The 18,743-nt window shown below is 45.5% G+C and overlaps 1 protein-coding gene across 6 annotated transcripts in view; it reads left to right on the top strand.

The window, feature by feature from the left end:
- The window catches only part of arhgef2 (rho/rac guanine nucleotide exchange factor (GEF) 2), a 56,917-nt gene that overhangs the window by 37,231 nt on the left and 943 nt on the right, over positions 1-18,743 (top strand). For all 6 annotated transcript variants that reach the window (XM_052494422.1, XM_052494421.1, XM_052494423.1 and 3 more), the window contains 18 exons: positions 7,074-7,236; positions 12,675-12,742; positions 12,878-12,941; positions 13,152-13,284; positions 13,399-13,652; positions 13,754-14,004; positions 14,213-14,338; positions 14,749-14,866; positions 15,099-15,347; positions 15,509-15,585; positions 15,798-15,970; positions 16,151-16,218; positions 16,388-16,579; positions 16,988-17,098; positions 17,220-17,278; positions 17,399-17,491; positions 17,624-18,010; positions 18,201-18,372. In XM_052494422.1, coding sequence (XP_052350382.1) covers positions 7,074-7,236; positions 12,675-12,742; positions 12,878-12,941; positions 13,152-13,284; positions 13,399-13,652; positions 13,754-14,004; positions 14,213-14,338; positions 14,749-14,866; positions 15,099-15,347; positions 15,509-15,585; positions 15,798-15,970; positions 16,151-16,218; positions 16,388-16,579; positions 16,988-17,098; positions 17,220-17,278; positions 17,399-17,491; positions 17,624-18,010; positions 18,201-18,372 — 2,758 coding nt within the window. The remainder of the gene's footprint in view (positions 1-7,073; positions 7,237-12,674; positions 12,743-12,877; positions 12,942-13,151; positions 13,285-13,398; positions 13,653-13,753; positions 14,005-14,212; positions 14,339-14,748; positions 14,867-15,098; positions 15,348-15,508; positions 15,586-15,797; positions 15,971-16,150; positions 16,219-16,387; positions 16,580-16,987; positions 17,099-17,219; positions 17,279-17,398; positions 17,492-17,623; positions 18,011-18,200; positions 18,373-18,743) is intronic.

The following is an 18,743-nucleotide window of genomic DNA, read 5'->3' as shown; positions in this document are numbered from 1 at the left end:
TATGTTTTTCAGGCACATTGTGAGTTTTGTTTCTCCCTTTCCTGTTTAGTTTTGTTGTGTCTGAGTCTCTGAGGCTGTTTGGTTCCAGGAAGGGGAGTGAATGACATGTCTTCATAGAAGCTTATAATAGAGGGACCAAAAGTGAGCACATTCACATTCTCAGGCATCTGCACATGTGTTCAGTCCCCTGAAAACAACAGATGCCAGTATCGCAGTCTGAAAGGGAACAGAGACTTCCTGAGTCTTGTCGCTTCCAGATAGCACCCTTCATAGAAATAGAATGGAAGAATCTATATGGCTCTCTGTCCATCTCATCTGAAACTCCTCTGACCTCATCTGTCATGGCAGCCCAGTAAAGTGCATGCTAGACTTTGTAGAAGTGTCATGATAAATATGAAGTGTTTATTGTTGCGGCAGGAAAAATGGTTTGACGCTTGGAAACTGACTCATCAGAAATGGACGTGTGGCATAAAAACATTTTGACAATTGCTTTAAATAGTAATGTCCATTCTATTTATTATATACTGAGAAAAAATCTAAACGCAATATGTAAGGTGTTGGTCCTGTTTTTCATGAGCTGAAATGAAAGATCCCTGAAATATTCCATACGCACAAAAAGCTTTTGCCCTGTAATAAAGCCCTTTTGTGGGGAAAAACTCACTCTGATTGGCTGAGCCTGGCTCTCCAGTGGGTGGGCCTATGCCCTCCAAGGCCCACCCATGGCTGTGCCCCTGCCCAGTCATGTGAAATCCATAAACTGGGGCCTAGTGAATTGTTGCAATTGACTGATTTCCTTCTATGAACTGTAACCCAGTAAAATATTTGAAATTGTTGCATGTGGCATTTTTATATTTTTGCTCAGTATATATCTCTGCATACACACAGAACTCCATGTTAACTGCCTAGCACTGTGTATCTGTATCTATTTGGCTAGATTCTTGGTCATGCCAACCTCTTGGTTAACCATTAGCATCAATAAAGCCAGATCCCAGCAGCATACCCAAGCTTCATTGCTTACAGTAAACCAATTAGGTAACTTCCTTCCATCTAAAAAAAAAAGTAATACATGCCACCTTATATAGACACCAGTGCCAGTCTAATATGAATTTACCAAACAAAGGATTAGCCATGCTACTGGCTGGCTGGCTGAATTTGGCCAAAGGTGCTCTTCGACCACTGAGAGACAAAGTCTACGATAGACTCCCCCATACAAAATAACAAGGAACGTTGCCCTCATCATACATTTTTCTGATCACTCCCCTATAGCAGGTTTATTGACCTGCTGGTTGTTTGTGTTGTTCACCACAGCAGCATGTTAACAGCTCTTTTATCTCTGTGTCTTATCTGTCTGGGGTCAGAGTTCAGACTGGGATACTGTTAAATGGCATAGTGGTGGTTAGGGTAGAGGCTTGTGACCTGAGGGGATACTGGTTCATAATCCCCAGGTGAGATTTGTATACTGCTTTTATGGCCTTGTGCAGGATACTCATTCTCTGTAGACACACCTGACGCACGTGTGTAAAGTATCTCATTTTAGATTGAAACATGGATGTAAAAATACAGGTATTATGATGTAATCTTGGTTCAACATCCTGTTTGGCGGTGATAGCCTTTTTTTCAGTGTACGAAGTTCAAAGTAGATATTTCTCCCAGTGCGGGTTTTCCGTAATACAATCAAAATACAATCAAACATTCCATAGTACATGTTTGATTGAATCCTTAGCCCTTCATCAGGGTATTCTAGTGGTTAGAGCGTTGGACTAGTAACCGGAAGGTTGCAAGTTTAAATCCCCGAGTTGACATGGTACAAATCTGTCGTTCTGCCCCTGAACAGGCAGTTCCTCGGCCGTCATTGAAAATAAGAATTTGTTCTTAACTGACTTGCCTAGTAAAATAAAGGTAAAATAAAAATCTGATCATCACTGAGAAGTTGATCCTATGACGCTTGTACAGCCAAATAGGATGTTATCTCAGGGTCTTGTGGTTGGGGGTGAGGTCTTACGGAGGTAGGGTCATGGACCCTAGAGGCCTCCTTAGGCTGATTAACTCAACACACTGTGATGTGGTCTCCTCTCAGACTGGCAAGGAGCACGCGAGAGGCAGTTTAATAAACAAGTCGACTACAGATTTTTACCAGTAGCTCTCCTCTGGCGTCCAGACAGTCTGAGGGTCAGCCAAGGACAGATATGTGATACAGGGGAATCCTATGAGAGAGGAGGAGGGGAGGGGGACTATACACTGTACATTGAGTGTACAAAACATTAAGAACACCTGCTCTTTCTATGACACAGACTGACCAGGTGAAAGCTGTGACCACTTATTGATGTCAAATCCACTTGAATCCACGTAGATGAAGGGGAGGAAAGCGGTTAAAGAAGTATTTTTAAGCCTTGAAACAATTGAGACATGGATTGTGTATGTGTGCCATTCAGAGGGTGAATGGGCAAGACAAAATATTTAAGTGCCTGGCGCACCAGTTTGAGCGTGTCAAGAACTGCAACGCTACTGGGTTTTTCATGCTGAACAATTTCCTGTGTGTCAAGAATGGTCCACCACCCAAAGGACATCCAGTCAACTTGACACAACTGTGGGAAGCATTGGAGTCAACATGGGCCAGCATCCCTGTGGGACCCTTTCGACACATTGAGTTCATGTCCCGACTTGAGGCAGTTGTGAGGGCAAAAGGGGGATCAACTCAATATTAGGAAGGTGCTCCTAATGTATTGTACACTCAGTGTATATCCTTTTTCAGAAATGTTGGTAAATTAGTTGTTATTGTTGTAAAGAAATTATGGAAGAGATTGGAGTGATTTTCTTCCGTCTGTGTTCATGGTATGGTGTTGTTCAATGATATACATGCATTCCTTTAAAATCTATCACTTGATGGTTTCATTTCAGAAAGACAAATAATGCTACTTTTTTTGGCAGATTGCTACATATCCACCTCACTCTCAGAGAAATAAGTGCCACTGCTAGGTTAAAAGAACTGTACAAAGTATGCATTTGTGGCATCAATCTAAAATGAATGAATGCATTTCCCCCCCAATACAGTTACAGTGGCAAGAGAAAGTAGGTGAACCCTTTGGAATGATCTGGATTTCTACATAAATTGGTCATAAAATTAGGCATCATCTTCATCTCAATCACAGCAGACAAACACAGTCTGCTTAAACTAATAGCACACAAATAATTGTATTTTTATTGTCTATATTGAATGCATCATTTAAACATTCACAGTGTAGGTTGGAAAAGGTATGTGAACCCCAAGGCTAATGACTTCTCCAAAAGCTTATTGGAGTCAGGAGTAAGCTAACCTGGAGTCAAATCAATGAGACAAGATTGAAGATGTTAGTTAGAGCTGCCCTGCCCTTTAAAAAACACTCACAAAATTAGAGTAGAGTTTGCTATTCACAATAGCATTGCCTGATGTGAACCATGCCTTGAATAAAAGAGATCTCAGAAGACCCAAGATGAAGAATTCTTGACTTGCATAAAGCTGGAAAGGGTTACAAAAGTATCTCTAAAAGCGTTAATGTTCATCAGTAAGACATCGTCTATACATGGAGACAGTTCAGCACTGTTGCTACTCTCCCTAGGAGTGGCCATCCTGCAAAGATGACTGCAAGAGCACAGCGCAGAATGCTCAATGAGGTTAAGAAGAATCCTAGAGTGTCAGCTAAAGACTTACAGAAATCTCTGAACAATACGAACTGTTGACGAGTCTACGATACGTAAAACACTAAAGAAGAATGGTGTTCATGGGAGGACACCACAGAAGAAGCCACTGCTGTTCAATAAAACCATTGCTGCACATCTGAAGTTCGCAAAAGAGCATCTGGATGTTCCACAGTGCCACTGGCAGAATATTCTGTGGACAGATAAAACTTAAGTTGAATTGTTTGGAAGGAACACACAACACTATGTGTGGAGAGAAAAAGGCACAGCACACCAACATAACCTCATCCCAACTGTAAAGTATGGTGGAGGGAGCATCATGGTTTGGGGCTGACCATTGTGCAGGTCTGAACCACAACTACAGAAAACTTTTGGTTGAGGTTATTGCTGCCAAAGGACGGTAAACCAGTTATTAAATACAAGGGTTCACATACATGCTTACACGGTGTGTTCAAATCAGACATGAAAACGTATAATTGTTTGTGTGTTATTAGTTTAAGTAGACTGTGTTTGTCTATTGTTGTGACCATTTATGCAGATGTTCAGGTCATTCCAAAGGGTTCACATACTTTTTTCTTGCCACTATATGAGATCTGTCTGTAGAACATTCACCATTGACATTTTATTCATTTAGCAGGTGCTCTTAAGTGCATTCATTTATTTTAATGTTTTTATTTAACCTTTATTTAACAAGGCAAGTCACTTAGCTATTTTAAGATAGCTAGGTGAGACAACCACGTATCACAGTCAAATATACAGGATATGAACATTCCATTCCAGCTAAACACATTTTCATATAATTCCAAAATCTAGGAATGAAAAATCTGAGAACAGTAATATTTTACACACACATGACGGTACCCAGAAGCAATCTTTTCTGATGAAAACATTTGTGGATATAGCGTCGTGGAAATGAACTCTTAATTTCTTCATAGTACATACTTTCCCAGTCTTACTTCCTAGCCTTTTCCTTGTGATATGTCTATTGTCATGCCAATAAAGACATTTGAATTGAGTAGAGGGAGAGAGAGACAAAACAGAGAGAGAGAGTAAGAAGGCCTTGTCCTCTGCTCATCCACCAAACAGTGTAAATTCCTCAGTGGGGTAAGGTTAGATATCTGGAAGGATTGGGCAGAGGTTAAGTCTGTTGCCTAATCCGCCCCTTAATAGTATATTCTAATCCCTGGTCTATAACAGCAGCTTCTCTCTTCCTCCCCACTGCCCCACCCTCTTTTCATTAAAAAGTCATTACGCCCATTTGGTAACAATTTACCAGCAGCGCCGCTCTTCAAAAACTGCAATGTGGCATTCTTTCCCTCAATTAAATGCTCTTAGCAATCTCACTCACTCTTCTCTCGCTCTCTCTTCCTATCGCTCACTATCCATCTTTCTCGTCTTTCACACCAGCCCCTATCCGCCCTGAGGCAGAGGATTCTAATCCAGTCTGTTAATCCACTATAGAGGAGTGTGATAAGGAGGGTAGGATAGAGAGAGACAAGAAGAGAGGAGACGAGAGAGGGAGAGGGAGCGAGTGTGTGAAAGCGATGGATAGGGGGAGGGGGGAAATTCAGTCAGTGTGCCAGATATCTAGTGTAAGAGTCAGTTCTATAGAAAAAGGTCTTAATGAGGTGGTCTTGACTGATGGAGCTGACTGTGCATTAATAATAGTGAGGGAGGCAGTTTGGTAACAGTCGACTAACCTACCTCTGCTCTGCGGGGGACAGAGTGGATTAGAGCACGCTGCCGCAGTGCTCATCCTACCGCCATTAAAGCCAGCCCGCCTCAGACATACTGTACAGGAGTTGCTAGGCGATGGACGCTACATGGATGCAGTTAAACTCTATGGATTAATTCTTCCCGAGAAGCTTAGAAAGATTTACCAAGCATTGGCTTGGTGCCCAGTGCCAAATTGTGCACCTGTGAATGTAAATGTGGTTTACTTACTGTCCATACTGTGTGTGTTTAGACATGAGGGTCTGAAAGTGGACCCAGTGTCCTGGACCTAAGCTGTCTCCCTGCCCGTCTCACCTCATTCCACCGCCATTACAGCTATTACAGCTACTGTAGCTAGTCATCACACCAGCATGTTGCATGTGTCAGTGTGTCCTATATGTCCTTACCCTTGAGTCTCTTTGCGCCACTTTCACCTCAGATCAAAATCTTGGCGGGTTGCCTTTTTAATTAGCTAATGTAAATGGATGGGTTTGAACTCCCCTCCCTTCTTCTTTCACTCCATCCATTCCTCCATACCTCTTTGCTTTCTTTCCTTTGGGTGTGTTTTACATACCCCTGAGATGGTGCCATGGAGGACATGTCCTGAATGAGTTCCTCACAATGGGGCCCCCGGGCCTTTTGTTTAGGTTCTCAAAGGAACCCCTGACAAATCCCTCTTTTCGTTATTTCTCTTCCTCTTTCCGATAACATTATAGTTGTGTGGCGCGTTCCGGTGAGTTTAACCTCTCTGCTGCCCATTATGATAAACCAACCGGGTTAGCTTTCCTCATGTGTCGTCAAGGGTCTGAAGTCTGCACTCTTAGAGAAAAGGGTTCCAAAAGGTTTCTTCAGTTAGAATGTTTTTGGGTTCATTCTCATCGTAACACCACGTGTTGTGGAGTTGATAATTAGCTGAGAGCATTTAGGAAAACAGAGAGTGACAAAGCCACTGAAGATGGACTACTTTGTCTGTGTTCACAACATCAGGAGATTAGTTTGTGACTAAAAGGCCACCGGCTGTGAAAGGCTGTTTGGTACCTGACCATTCTGCTTACTTAGCAGCACGGCCAGAGTCACAGCCAGCAGCATAGACTGGTGCTCTGGTCTGGACACAGACAGACAGGCTGCCATTAAAATGTGTGGTATAAAATAAGGCACCATGCTAGGAACAGCTGGATGTTATAGAGGCGAAGGAATACTGGAACATTCACATTTTAGTCACACCTACACAATTGCAAATGCACCTATACTAATTAGCGTAGTGCACACACACACACACATTCTTAGATGCACAAGGACACATGCAGGCGCAATTGCTTAAATACAGACTCACACTGAATACACTTGAGTTATGCTGAGGCAGCATGGAGTGCCCTGTAGTGTAACAATGGGATTAAAGACAGTCCCCAGGCTGTCAATCTCCTTGAGTGGGAGGGAGAGATACTATTCCTGAAAACACCACATTTACAATTTCTCATGCACCAGCTGTCCTCATTCAGTGAAACTTACTCTATGAAACAAAGTGCATGCTGCATATACAGTATGAGGAGACCTGAGTACGAGACAAGCATCTCACAGCTGTGGAATATCCAGAACGGTTGACAGTGTGAGATGAGCGAGAGTTAAAACAGTTCATATCCACACAGATTGCATTGGTTGGCGCTGATTTGTGTCTTTGGTTACAGAACAAAGAGAAGGAGCGGATGAAGGAGAGGGAGAAGGAGGCGCGGGAGCGGGAGGCGCGCTATAGCAACGGCCACCTCTTCACTTCCCTCACCGTGTCTGCCACCACCCTCTGTTCCGCCTGCAACAAGAGCATCACCGCTAAAGAGGCCCTCAGCTGCCCCAGTGAGTACCACACACACACATTATTGTAGGCAATACATACATTCACAAGGCCCAGACAAAAGCCTAATGTTATTAGCGACAACATTATTGGGGTATTGATGTATTGATGCATCACCAGATCAGGACCAACAGACATCTTGCCCCAAGGTTGTCATATTGAACTGTTAGGAAGATGACCTTTGTGTGTGTGTGTGTGTGTGTGTGTGTGTGTGTGTGTGTGTGTGTGTGTGTGTGTGTGTGTGTGTGTGTGTGTGTGTGTGTGTGTGTGTGTGTGTGTGTGTGTGTGTGTGTGTGTGTGTGTGTGTGTGTGTGTGTGTGTGTGTGTGAGAGAGAGAGAGGTTAGTGACTGTCTAGTGTGACTGTCTCTCTTTCTTCTTGGGAAGAGAAAGGGTGAACAAAAGAACAGCAGGAGGAAGCAGGAGAGAGAGATTGGGGCTAGAAAAAGAAGATTCAAACAATATGGGTGGAGAGAGAGAGGTGGGGTAGGACGTGTGGGTCAATAAAGATAAAGGTAGAAGAGACATATGAGCCAAAGAGATGGATCAAAAGAAGGAAATAACTGAGAAAAAGAGAAAAGGAAACAGAGAGAGTATTTTTCTTTGCTTCCCTTCCTTCCCTCCCTTTGAGAATCAATCAGCTGTTGCCTTCTAGGAGAACCCTCTCCCTTCCCCTGCCCGGCCCAGACAATAGTGTTAGTGTGTGGGGAGCACAGATCAGACGGCCTGCCCCTCTCTCCACTGGCCTGGAGGAACAGCTGGGGGAGAAAGAGAGAAAGAAAGAGGGAGAGAGGGTGGAGTGGGAGAAGGCAGACTCCAGGGCAAACGGGGCAAACAAATAGAGGAAGATCCAGAGAGAAGGGTGGACAGATAAAGAGGGGGAAAGACAGGTACAGGGTGGAGGTAGAGGAGAACATATTGAGTGAAAAGACTCCTCAGGGGCCATCAGTTCTCAGGTCAAGAGAGACAGAGGGGAGGGAGAGAGAGATATTAGTTCACAAACAAGTGAGCCAGAAAGACAGAGTAGGAGACAAAGCTGTATAGATGATGCATGATGACATTGACAGACAGAGAGGAGTTTGCCTGAGATAGAGGAAGTCCATACTGTGAATTGTATTTTTGTTTTGCTTACCCCATTTTGAAATGAGCGTTATACAATGCAATAACACTACACTGCCCCCACAGCAGCAGCAAAGACAATTCAATTGACAGTCATAGTCGATTGACATTTGTATTTATCATTAAATCAATCCAAACGTACATTCCTAAAGGGAAAGAGTTATGCTTTTTGTCTTCTTATCAAGCCATATTACCTATTTTGATTGAATATTGATGTATGGATGAAGTTTATTGTCCTTCAAGTTGAGGAAATAGTGGCTCCATCTTCGACCTCGTTACCTTGACCCCTACGGCTCTGACGACGAGGTTCAAAGAGAAAGAGAAAGAGAGAAGAGAGAGAGACAGACAGACAGACAGACAGACAGACAGAGAAGGGGAGCACAGAGGGAGGGAAGGGGTACAGAGGGGCATGGGGGTGGGAGAGGGAAGGCTCTTGGCATGGGGTTTGATTACACATCTCTGCTGCCGAGGGGGGTTGTGTGCTTGTGTTTGTGAGTGTGAGAGAGAGAGAGTTCCGGTACTTGAGAATGAGAGAGACGGTGGGCACAGAGATTGCAGTTGGGAGTAAGAGGTACAACAGCTGTAGTTTAGATAGAACACTGATCATAGGCTATTGATTTGGGTTGGGGGCATAATTATATTCAGAGGGTCGGGTCTGGGTGTGTATTTGTGTGTATTGGGCTGAAGGGGACATGAATTCATTATCATTGCAAATTACACTGGAGAGAAAGGAGAAAGGAAAGAGAGAGAGGATGCCTAAGTAGGAGAGAGGACTGAGGTGTGCGGCTATTTCAGGTTGGGAATACCATTGTTAGCTTCTCTGTTCATATATTCACATTCTGAGCCAGTTAAGATATTTTCAGTCGAGAGTCTATTTGATTTAGATTAGATAAGAATTTAAATTGGTTTAGGCAGCATGCCCTGGGTCAGTCATAGTCAGTTTGTCTTGGGGGTTTATGTGAAACTGAACTAATATTTTTCACAGTTTTTACCTTTTATTAATTCCTGTGTTATCGTGTCACTGTCATCTCAGTTTGCTAATATGTTATAATCAGATGCAACACATCTATAGTGATCTATAGTGAGTCTTACAACCTGTAAGACTCACTATAGAGATGGAGAATGACAAAGTAGCTATAGTGTAAATACAGTACAGAATGCAGACTCAGGAGATTATACAGTAGGTCTATGATGAAGCCCACTGTCTGTTGAGAGAGGGGCTTTTCTCTTTGTTTGGTGGATGCCCCCCCCCCTCTTGCCCCAATACACAGCTGCTACCTCGCTCCCCGACTGTAATCTGGAAATAGTGCATCTGGCAGTTGGAGTGTGGGAGATTAACAAGCAATCTGCCACACTGACGTGTGTTAACATACACGTACACACACATATGCATGCACACATAGACGCACACACACTTGCGCGCATGCACGCACACGTAGACAAACACACATAGGCAGGCAGGTCTGCACGGACGCACAGACACAGACACAGTCCCAATCCCTCTTCCTCTCTGCGTCCACAGACATTAGTGGTCCCTAACAGTAACAATGATGGATGAGCTGAGGGTAACACAGTTATCCCACTCCCGTTTAACACAGTGGTCTGATAGGGAGCCATATTGCCTCAAGAGACCCAGAGACGTTTTAATACGGGGTCATAACATTGTCCTACATCGGGATTGCTATCTGAGGTCCCCTGTGAATTGGGGAGACATATGTTTAGGCTGGATGCGGGGGTGTGTGTGTGTGTGTGTGTGTGTGTGTGTGTGTGTGTGTGTGTGTGTGTGTGTGTGTGTGTGTGTGTGTGTGTGTGTGTGTGTGTGTGTGTGTGTGCGCGTGTGGAGTAGGTAGCACCGCCTGTTTTGGGAGAATCCATTGATTTCATGTCTGAGTGGATGTTTCCGGTTTGGAGTCACTAGGGAGGATTTCTCGTCAATGCTTTTACAATGTTGTCTATGTATTCAATCAATTAAGTACATCTTCTTGTTTTACATCCATGTTTGGCTTGAAATTGAATGAAGTCCACAGGTATCTTTTTATTTATTGTTATTTATTTCAAATTAATTTCAGGGACCCTTTATTCCATTACTGAAGAGAAAGACATTTTGTTTTTGTTTTCATCAACATTTGGACTCACGTTTATTTCCTGCTTCACCTCTTATTGTTCTCTGCATGAACAGATAACTGACCAATAGGAGCCCTGCTTGGTGTCCAGCAGGGTGTAACTTACTGTGTGTAGCTCTGTGTCAGTACATGTGAGATTACCTCCTCAGACACAGATAAAGACTCAGATTAAGACGAATAGGCCATTGTTGTTTGGCTCATTTTGACGTAATCTGAGGGCCCTAGATTACACAAAATATTAAGAACCTTTCAAATATTGACCCCCCCCCCCCTGCCCTTTTGCCCTCACAACAGCCTCAAATTGTCAGGTCATGGACTCTACAAGATGTCAAAAGCGTTCCACAGGGATGTTGGCCCACGTTAACTCCAATGCTTCCCACAGCTGTGTTAAATTGGCTGTATGTCCTTTGGGTGGTGGACCATTCTTGATGCACACGGGAAACTTTTGAGTGTGAAACCCCAACAGCTTTGCAGTTCTTGACACAAACGGGTGCGCCTTAGTACCTACTGTTCCATACCCCATTCAAAGGCACTTAAACATTTTATCTTGCCCATTCACCCTCTGAATGGCACACACATACCCAATCTATGTCTCAATTTGTCTCAGGGCTTAAAAATCCTTCATCTACACTTATTGAAGTGGATTTAACAAGTGACATCAATAAGGGATCATAGCTTTCACCTGGACTCATCTGGTCAGTCCATATCATGGAAAGAGCAGGTGTTCATAATGTTTTGTACCCTCAGTGTACAGTATTATCATACAAATACATATGATAATTAGCTAAAGACAAGTGAGCTGTAAATAATATAGTGTCATATGGAAGGGGGGATTCTAGGCAGTATTTGAAACCCCAAAGCATTTCTAGTTTGTAGATCCACTCTGTATGGACACATCTATAATAGTATGCCATGACTCTTGTTGGGTCTCCAGTCTAGTTTCCGAGCAGCGATGTTGAGCTTTAGGGGAAGGGTCTAACAGTACTTGGAGAAGGCAGCCATGTTGATTTAGTGAGCAAGGGGCCTAGTCTGTTTGTTTTAGCATCGGGACATTATCTACTGGATGTGTTTGTCCTTCCGTAAGGAGTGGTGTGTGAGTAGCTTTGAGTATGTTTAAATTGTTTGGTGTGTGTGTGTGTGTGTGTGTGTGTGTGTGTGTGTGTGTAAGGGTCTGCGTGTGTTGTGAGAGTTTGAGCGATGAATGAGCCACAGTGTGCCTCTCATTTTGAGGTTTAAGTAGAAAGCTTGTTAGCTGAGTCCATGCTCTGTAAAATGTTGGCTTTTATGGAGAACACACCCTGAAAAGAGTGTATTTTTAGCCCTGTGTTCCCTCTCATGTGCGTGGAAACTATTGGTTGAAAATAGGAACGGCACCAAGGAAATGCACCCCACCAAAGCAAAGCATACTTCTGACAAGTGTTTTGGCTGTATTTAGCCTGCTTTGGTAGCAAATGTGTAATCTGGGCAGAGACATGGGAAAGACTAAAGTAGAGGAATATGTAGAGTTTTGTAAGGGAGATTCTGCTTTCTCTCTCTCTCTCTCTCTCTCTCTCTGTGTGTGTGTGTGTGTGTGTGTGTCTAGCTTTGGGCTGCTCTTAGAACAAAGACAACCCTGTGTAGTGGGCAAGAACTCTCTTAAACACTTCTATGCCGTTTCATATTGACGCAACAACACTCCCAGGACTCAGAACACACACACACACACACACACACACTGATAACCTGCCTCAGACATCCCTTCAACCTCCCAGCGCCATTCCAGGAGAGCTTCCTGTCAAGAAAACATGTACCAGGAAGTGGAGCCACTCTAACAATGAAGAGAGAGTAAAGCTGGGGGAAGAGAGGGGAGAAGAGGTGTTTTGAAACATAGGAGTGATTTAATAACAGTGATAACATTTTACTTGGTGTTGGAAAGCATAGGTTTCAAGGGTTATTTGTCACATGAAATTTGAGTCAGTGCCAGTATCAAATGTACAATGTGTCATTGATAACCCTATGTTGAACAGAAAGAGTTGGCACCTTTCATAACCTTTCACCAGTCATGTGTGTCACTCTGTAAGCAACACATCTTGACCGTAATGACAAGTGCCTCAAAAATAGTCTCGTGATTTCATGAAGTTAGTTGCCATTCTTATCAACAGTGCATATGCAGATATTGTGGAGTGTTGGGGAAATTGATCTTTGTGTTTCTGTGTTGCAGCCTGCAATGTCACCATCCACAACCGCTGTCGAGACACACTGGCCAACTGTGTCAAGATGAAACAAAAGGTAAGAGAGGGGAGAGAGGGGAAAGGAACGGGGTTTTTTTTGCGTATGAAAAGCAAAGTTGGGCCTTTATTCTTTGAGAAGTTGACTGTTGGATGAGACATTGGTCTGAACGTGTTTTCTCTGTGGGTTTTGCAGCAACAGAAGCTAGCCCTGGTGAGGAACAACTCCGCGCTGCAGAACGTAGCTCTAAGGACCAAAAGTCAGTATCTTTTTTCCTCAACAACTTCTATCCTATTTCCTCTCCTTCTTTCGCAATTAATGCCTCCTGTCTGCATGTGAATATAGTGGTGCTGCCACCTGTTGGCTGGTCTATGCCACTGCCAAATGGATGTAGTAATGACTGCATCATATGGATTTAAATCCTTTTGGACAGGAAAAGTTCAAGTGAACCCCTTGTCTCTTTCTCCAGCTCCTATGATGAAGGAGCGGCCCAGCTCAGCCATCTACCCGTCCGACAGTCTCCGTCAGTCCCTGCTGGGCTCTCGCCGTGTCCGCTCTGGCCTCTCCCTCTCCAAGAGTGTCTCCACACAAAACCTGGCAGGGTGAGCAGGCTGCTGTGTAGAGTCATCAGTTGGTTTACCTATATGCGAGTAGGGCGCTGATGTGAAGTTGTTTGAAACGTTGTGTAACTGTTGTGTTCAAAAATGTGTTTCCAGGAATCTGAATGACGACTCACCGTTGGGACTGCGGAGGATCCTGTCTCAGTCCACAGACTCCCTGAACTTCAGAAACAGAGCCATGTCAATGGAGTCCCTCAACGACGAGGGGGAGGTGTACTATGCTGCCATGTTGGAGGAGCTGGAGAGGGAGGGGAAGGACTTTGAGGCTGACTCGTGGAGCCGGGCCGTAGACCCCTCCTACCTGCAGACGCACCGCAAAGACGTCATCAAGAGACAGGACGTCATCTATGGTGAGAACACCTCTCTTCCTCACTCTTTCTCTGTGTGTGTGTGTTATGTAAAGGTACTGTGTCCATAACTCTGTCTGTTCTCCTCTCTGTGCCCCTATCAGAGCTGATCCAGACAGAGTTCCACCACGTGAGAACCCTGCGGATCATGGAGGGGGTGTTCCGGCAGGGCATGCTGGACGAGGTGCTGCTGGAGCCGGGCGTGGCGCACGCTGTCTTCCCCTGTCTGGAGCAGCTGATGGCGCTACACACGCACTTCCTTTCCCAGCTTATGACACGACGCACACACAGCCTGGCCCCTGGGAGCAGTACCAACTTTACTATCAACCAACTGGGGGATATACTGACTGAACAGGTAGGAAACACACTGGGCACACACACTCAGACGTAAGGACAGACACCCACACACACGCATCCACAATCACACACACACATCCACAATCATCCATTAACATTAGAATGCATTCATACTAAACACCCAACGAACATATGCATAATCTAAACATATTATACACACATGCACAGACACACTGACTGAGTTGATACCCATTGTGTGTGTTCAGTTCTCAGGTCAGTGTGCAGATGAAATGAGGAAAGCCTATGCTGAGTTTTGCAGCCGCCACCCCAAAGCTGTGAAACTGTACAAGGAACTGCTGGCCAGAGACAAGAGGTTTCAGCACTTCATACGGGTGAGTGAGTGAGTGAGTGAGTGAGTGAGTGGTGAGTGAGTGAGTGGTGAGTGAGTGAGTGAGTGAGTGAGTGAGTGAGTGAGTGAGTGAGTGAGTGAGTGAGTGAGTGAGTGAGAGAGAAAGAAAGAGAGGAGGGGGTCACAGGAAGGGAGAAGAGTCAGAGGTACAGAGAAGGGGAGAAGGCCCAAGAGCATGTTTAAAATGTGTGCTGTGTGTGTGTGAGCTCAGCAGTCCGTGTCAGGAGGTGCCAGCTGAGGGGTGTCTCGTGTCTTAGCTAGGAGGAGTGCTGAACAGATAACACTGAATGGTAGAAACAACTATCACATTGTAGATGTTCTATGTACACCTCCTCGGGCCTTATTGCTTAATATATAATAAGTGGTATTAAATCTCATCCATCCCATAATCAGAGGGTAAGCCGGGGGCCCCTGCTGCGTCGCCATGGCATCCAGGAGTGCATCTTGCTGGTGACTCAACGCATCACCAAATACCCTGTCCTCATCCAGCGCATCCTGGACAACACCAAGGGTAAGACCTGACCTCAGAACAGCTATAGAAGCTTAGTGAGTATACTCACACAGCATAAAAGCTGAACACAGAACAGCCACAACAGCTCAGGGAGAAGACAAAAAAAATACAAGAACTGAATAATCACTATATACACAGCAGTAGAATAACCATAAACAACTTAAATGCTTTTGAATACAACTGACCTCAAGACACTTCTCATCATCATCACCCCCCACCATCCCCCCAACAGGCAGTGAAGAGGAGGCCCAGTCCTTAGCCCAGTCCCTGTCTCTGATCCGGGACTTGTTGAGCTCTGTGGACCAGCAGGTGGCAGAGTTGGAGCGGACCCAGAGGCTCCAGGAGATCAGGGCCAGATTGGACCCCCGGGCCCAGGCGGAGGTCAGGGGAGGAGGGGTGTTCAGGGGAGGGGAGCTGCTCCGCAGGACTCTCCTCCACGAGGGCACGCTGCTGTGGAAGACGCAAGGATCCAGACTCAAAGGTAGGGAGGGAGTATGTGTGTGTGTATCTGAGAGAGAAAGAGGTAGAGGAAGAGAGATAAAGGGGGTATGATTGTTTGTGTATCTACAGAATACATGTAGAGAAACGAGGGTGCACACTCTATGTATCTTTAACAATGTTCCACTCTGTCTGTCTATGTAGACGTGCAGGTCCTGCTGATGACAGACATCCTGGTGTTCATGCAGGAGAAAGACCAGAAGTATTTCTTCCCATGCATAGTAAGTCTGCCCCTCTCCTTTCCACTCATCTGACTCATCCTCCTCTCCTCTCTACTCATCTCTTCTGCTTTCTGACTTTTGTTCAGCAGGTCCTCCATTGCTTCTGTCTTTGCCTTTGCACACATCTAACTTTATTTAGTCTTAGTGTTATATCACAGAGCTAACCTCTTCCCCCCTTGCTGTCTCTTTATATCTATCTCTCTCTCTCTTAGGACAAGCCTGCAGTGTTGTCTCTGAAGAACCTGATCGTGAGGGACATAGCCAATCAGGAGCGAGGGATGTTCCTGATCAGTGACTCCACCCCCCCAGAGATGTACGAGCTGCATGGCGCCTCACGAGACGACAGGAACAACTGGATGAGACTCATACAGCAGACAGTCAGCAGGTCAGCTACTGTAATACTCACAAACCTACTCAACTCATTCAGACCACTGCCGATTTCAATTTTGAGAATTCTCCAATTATCCTTAATGGAATCCTAGGGGTCCTTCCTTATGCCCCGGCATTATCCTTATTCCGACCATACCTCACCTTCTCCTCACTCACTCTCTCTCCCTCCCTCCAGCTGTCCGTCCAGAGAGGACTTCCCTCTGATAGAGACAGAGGACAAGGCCTTACTGCGCCGACTCAGAGGTACAACCTCTTCTCCTCTCCTCACACTCCTCCACCCATCTCTTTCTATATCAGTCCTGTGCTACACTTGTCTATTTATCTACCCTTTATAGACAACATCCGCAACGTTCTGAATATTCAGTTGTTTTAGACCTGACGATGCATCTTACTGACTCGAATGCGTTTCTAGCTGACATCCAGCAGAAGGACAGGGAGGTACTGGAGCTCCTCCAGGAGAGAGTGACTCTGTTCTCTGACCTGGCTGAGGTCACCGGTGGGGGTCAGGAGGTCACGCCCCCCACCAACTCTAGGAACATCTTCCGGGCCGACACCCCCTACGCACCCCAGGCGGAATACCTACTCACCGACGCCATCTCAGAGGGTAAGGGAATGTAGAATTGACCTTCATTCTAATTCCTGATCTATGGTCAGTTTGACTTTTCACCACCTAATAGTGAGGTGAGAGGCTGGTGTAGGGTTGGGTCATCCTAGGTCAGCGCCATAGAGGGTAAGGTGAGGGTTAATGCCGTCTTACAGAGAGGCAGGTATTAAATGAGGCCTAACCCAGAGCTTAGCACTGCAGATAGAGAGGTAGAACTAAATAATGAGCACCCTATAAGAGTATGAGTATCAGCTAGTCATAGCCTCTCAGAAGTCAATCTGAGATCACTCTGTTATTAACCCCTGGGTGTAGTGCTGTTCAGTTACTAGGACTATGTTACATTGTGGTATTACTGCTGCTATGCCTCTTTTTCTCTTTTAATTCCCTCTCCTTCCCTCCTTTCATCAGTTGACAGGCTGAGTGAGTTGCTGCTGGGCTCCAACATAGAGCTTCCCAAGTCCAACGGTAGCACCAACGGTACCAATGATGACCAGAACCACAAAGGGGCACCAGTGAGCAGTGAGTGGTTTTGCTTTGTCTTTTACCACTGGGACATGGTGGAGGGTGGTCTCTACAGTGTTTCAGCTCTCACTTACCAATCAGCTCACTTTCTCTCTCCTTCTGTCCCACCCATTTACAGATGGAGATTCAATCTCGGTCAACGGGACTCATGAAATGAAAGGAAGTCCAGCGTCCAGGGTGAGAGAGGATGACTGTGCCTTAGGGTTGGATAACATGTACATAAGCCACAACTGTGACTGTAATACAGAATCAGTTTATAATGACTTCATGTTTTGTGGGTGTTTTTTATCCTCTCAGGACAGAAATGGTAACCAGCTACAGGACAGACCCCTAAATGAGGAGGTTTGTCAGAGGCTTGTGAACCTCAGTGCTCATCTCCACTCTCTACAGGTGAGGCTGAATGACCCACTGGAATCCATTTGAGGCATTTTGTATTGCATAGGTGGTCCTTCCCTTACACCCCAGCTCCAACCTAGATTCAAAACTCCCTCTCTCCTTCCTCTCTCTCTCTCCCTCTCCCAGGCCGCCGTCATTCACCAAGACTCTGTCCTCGAGCTCCGCCTCCATGAGGGCACTGGTCCCGCCTCCTCAGGTTCCTCCACTCCCACCCCCACTCCTCCAAACTCCTTCCCCAGGCTGTGCCGTTCCATGTCACGTGACACAGGTCTGGATGCGGGCATGGTGGCAGCCATGGGGGAGATGGCCATGCTCCAGAAGCAGCATGATCTGCTGCAGGAGGAGGTGGTGAGGCTGCGCCCCCTGGAGGCCAGGCTGAGGGACAGCGAGAGGGCCAGGGCTCAGCTGGAGCAGCAGATCAAGGACAATAAGGGCAAGAGGGGCAGGAGGGGAAGGAGAGGCAGCAGAGGCAGCAACGAAGACATTGTGGTGGATGTTACAGCCTTAGAGCAGGTGAGCAAAGTAACATCTGGCAGAGGTGTGGGAATGTCAAGTGTGGGAGTTTGGGGTCAAGTGTGTTTGGGTTTAGGTAGACCTACAGTCCTCACCCCAAATGTCTGAATCGCTAAGCCATTCAAGAAGCACTAGTGGTTGATCTGTAGGTGAGCTCAAACAGGATATGATGGCTTTTCTCCTTTACTAGGCTCCTGCTAAAAGAAGAGGAAGTGGTGATGGCGAGCCCAGCCCTGTCGCGCCATTGGCCTGTCAGGAACCAGTGGACCAATTGGACGGCGTACAGGAAGGCAGTGAGGAGGAGGAGTCGGAGGAAGAGGCGGATGTAGTGAAGGTTTCACCACGCTCTGACAGTCCAAGAGGTGAGTAATTGACCCACAGTGTGTATCTTTCCTGTATTGAGAGTAATTGGAATATCTACGGGAAAACAGTAATGCAGGCACTAGGGATGGAGGTGTGAGCATGCTGGTCTGGGCAGATGAGATGTAGTTGTTGTTTGTGTGCGTCTAAGTTGTTGTTTAACTGTATATACGTTTGTATGTATGTGGAGTAAAATATTCAGATGGAGTCATTGGTAGGGTGTAATCAGTTGAATAAAGAGGTCAATGATTCGATAACTTTGGAATTGGCCAAATCCATGGAATCCCTCAAAAATCCCTATGGTGTCCATGGCAACTAATCTTTACACATTTCTGACCTTTAACCGTATCACACCTAGTTTACCATGTCACAC

Source organism: Oncorhynchus keta, chromosome 34, assembly GCF_023373465.1.
Source record: "Oncorhynchus keta strain PuntledgeMale-10-30-2019 chromosome 34, Oket_V2, whole genome shotgun sequence".
Taxonomy (NCBI): domain Eukaryota; kingdom Metazoa; phylum Chordata; class Actinopteri; order Salmoniformes; family Salmonidae; genus Oncorhynchus; species Oncorhynchus keta.
Note: the sequence above shows the minus strand (reverse complement) of the source record. Positions and strands in the feature narration are given on the sequence as shown.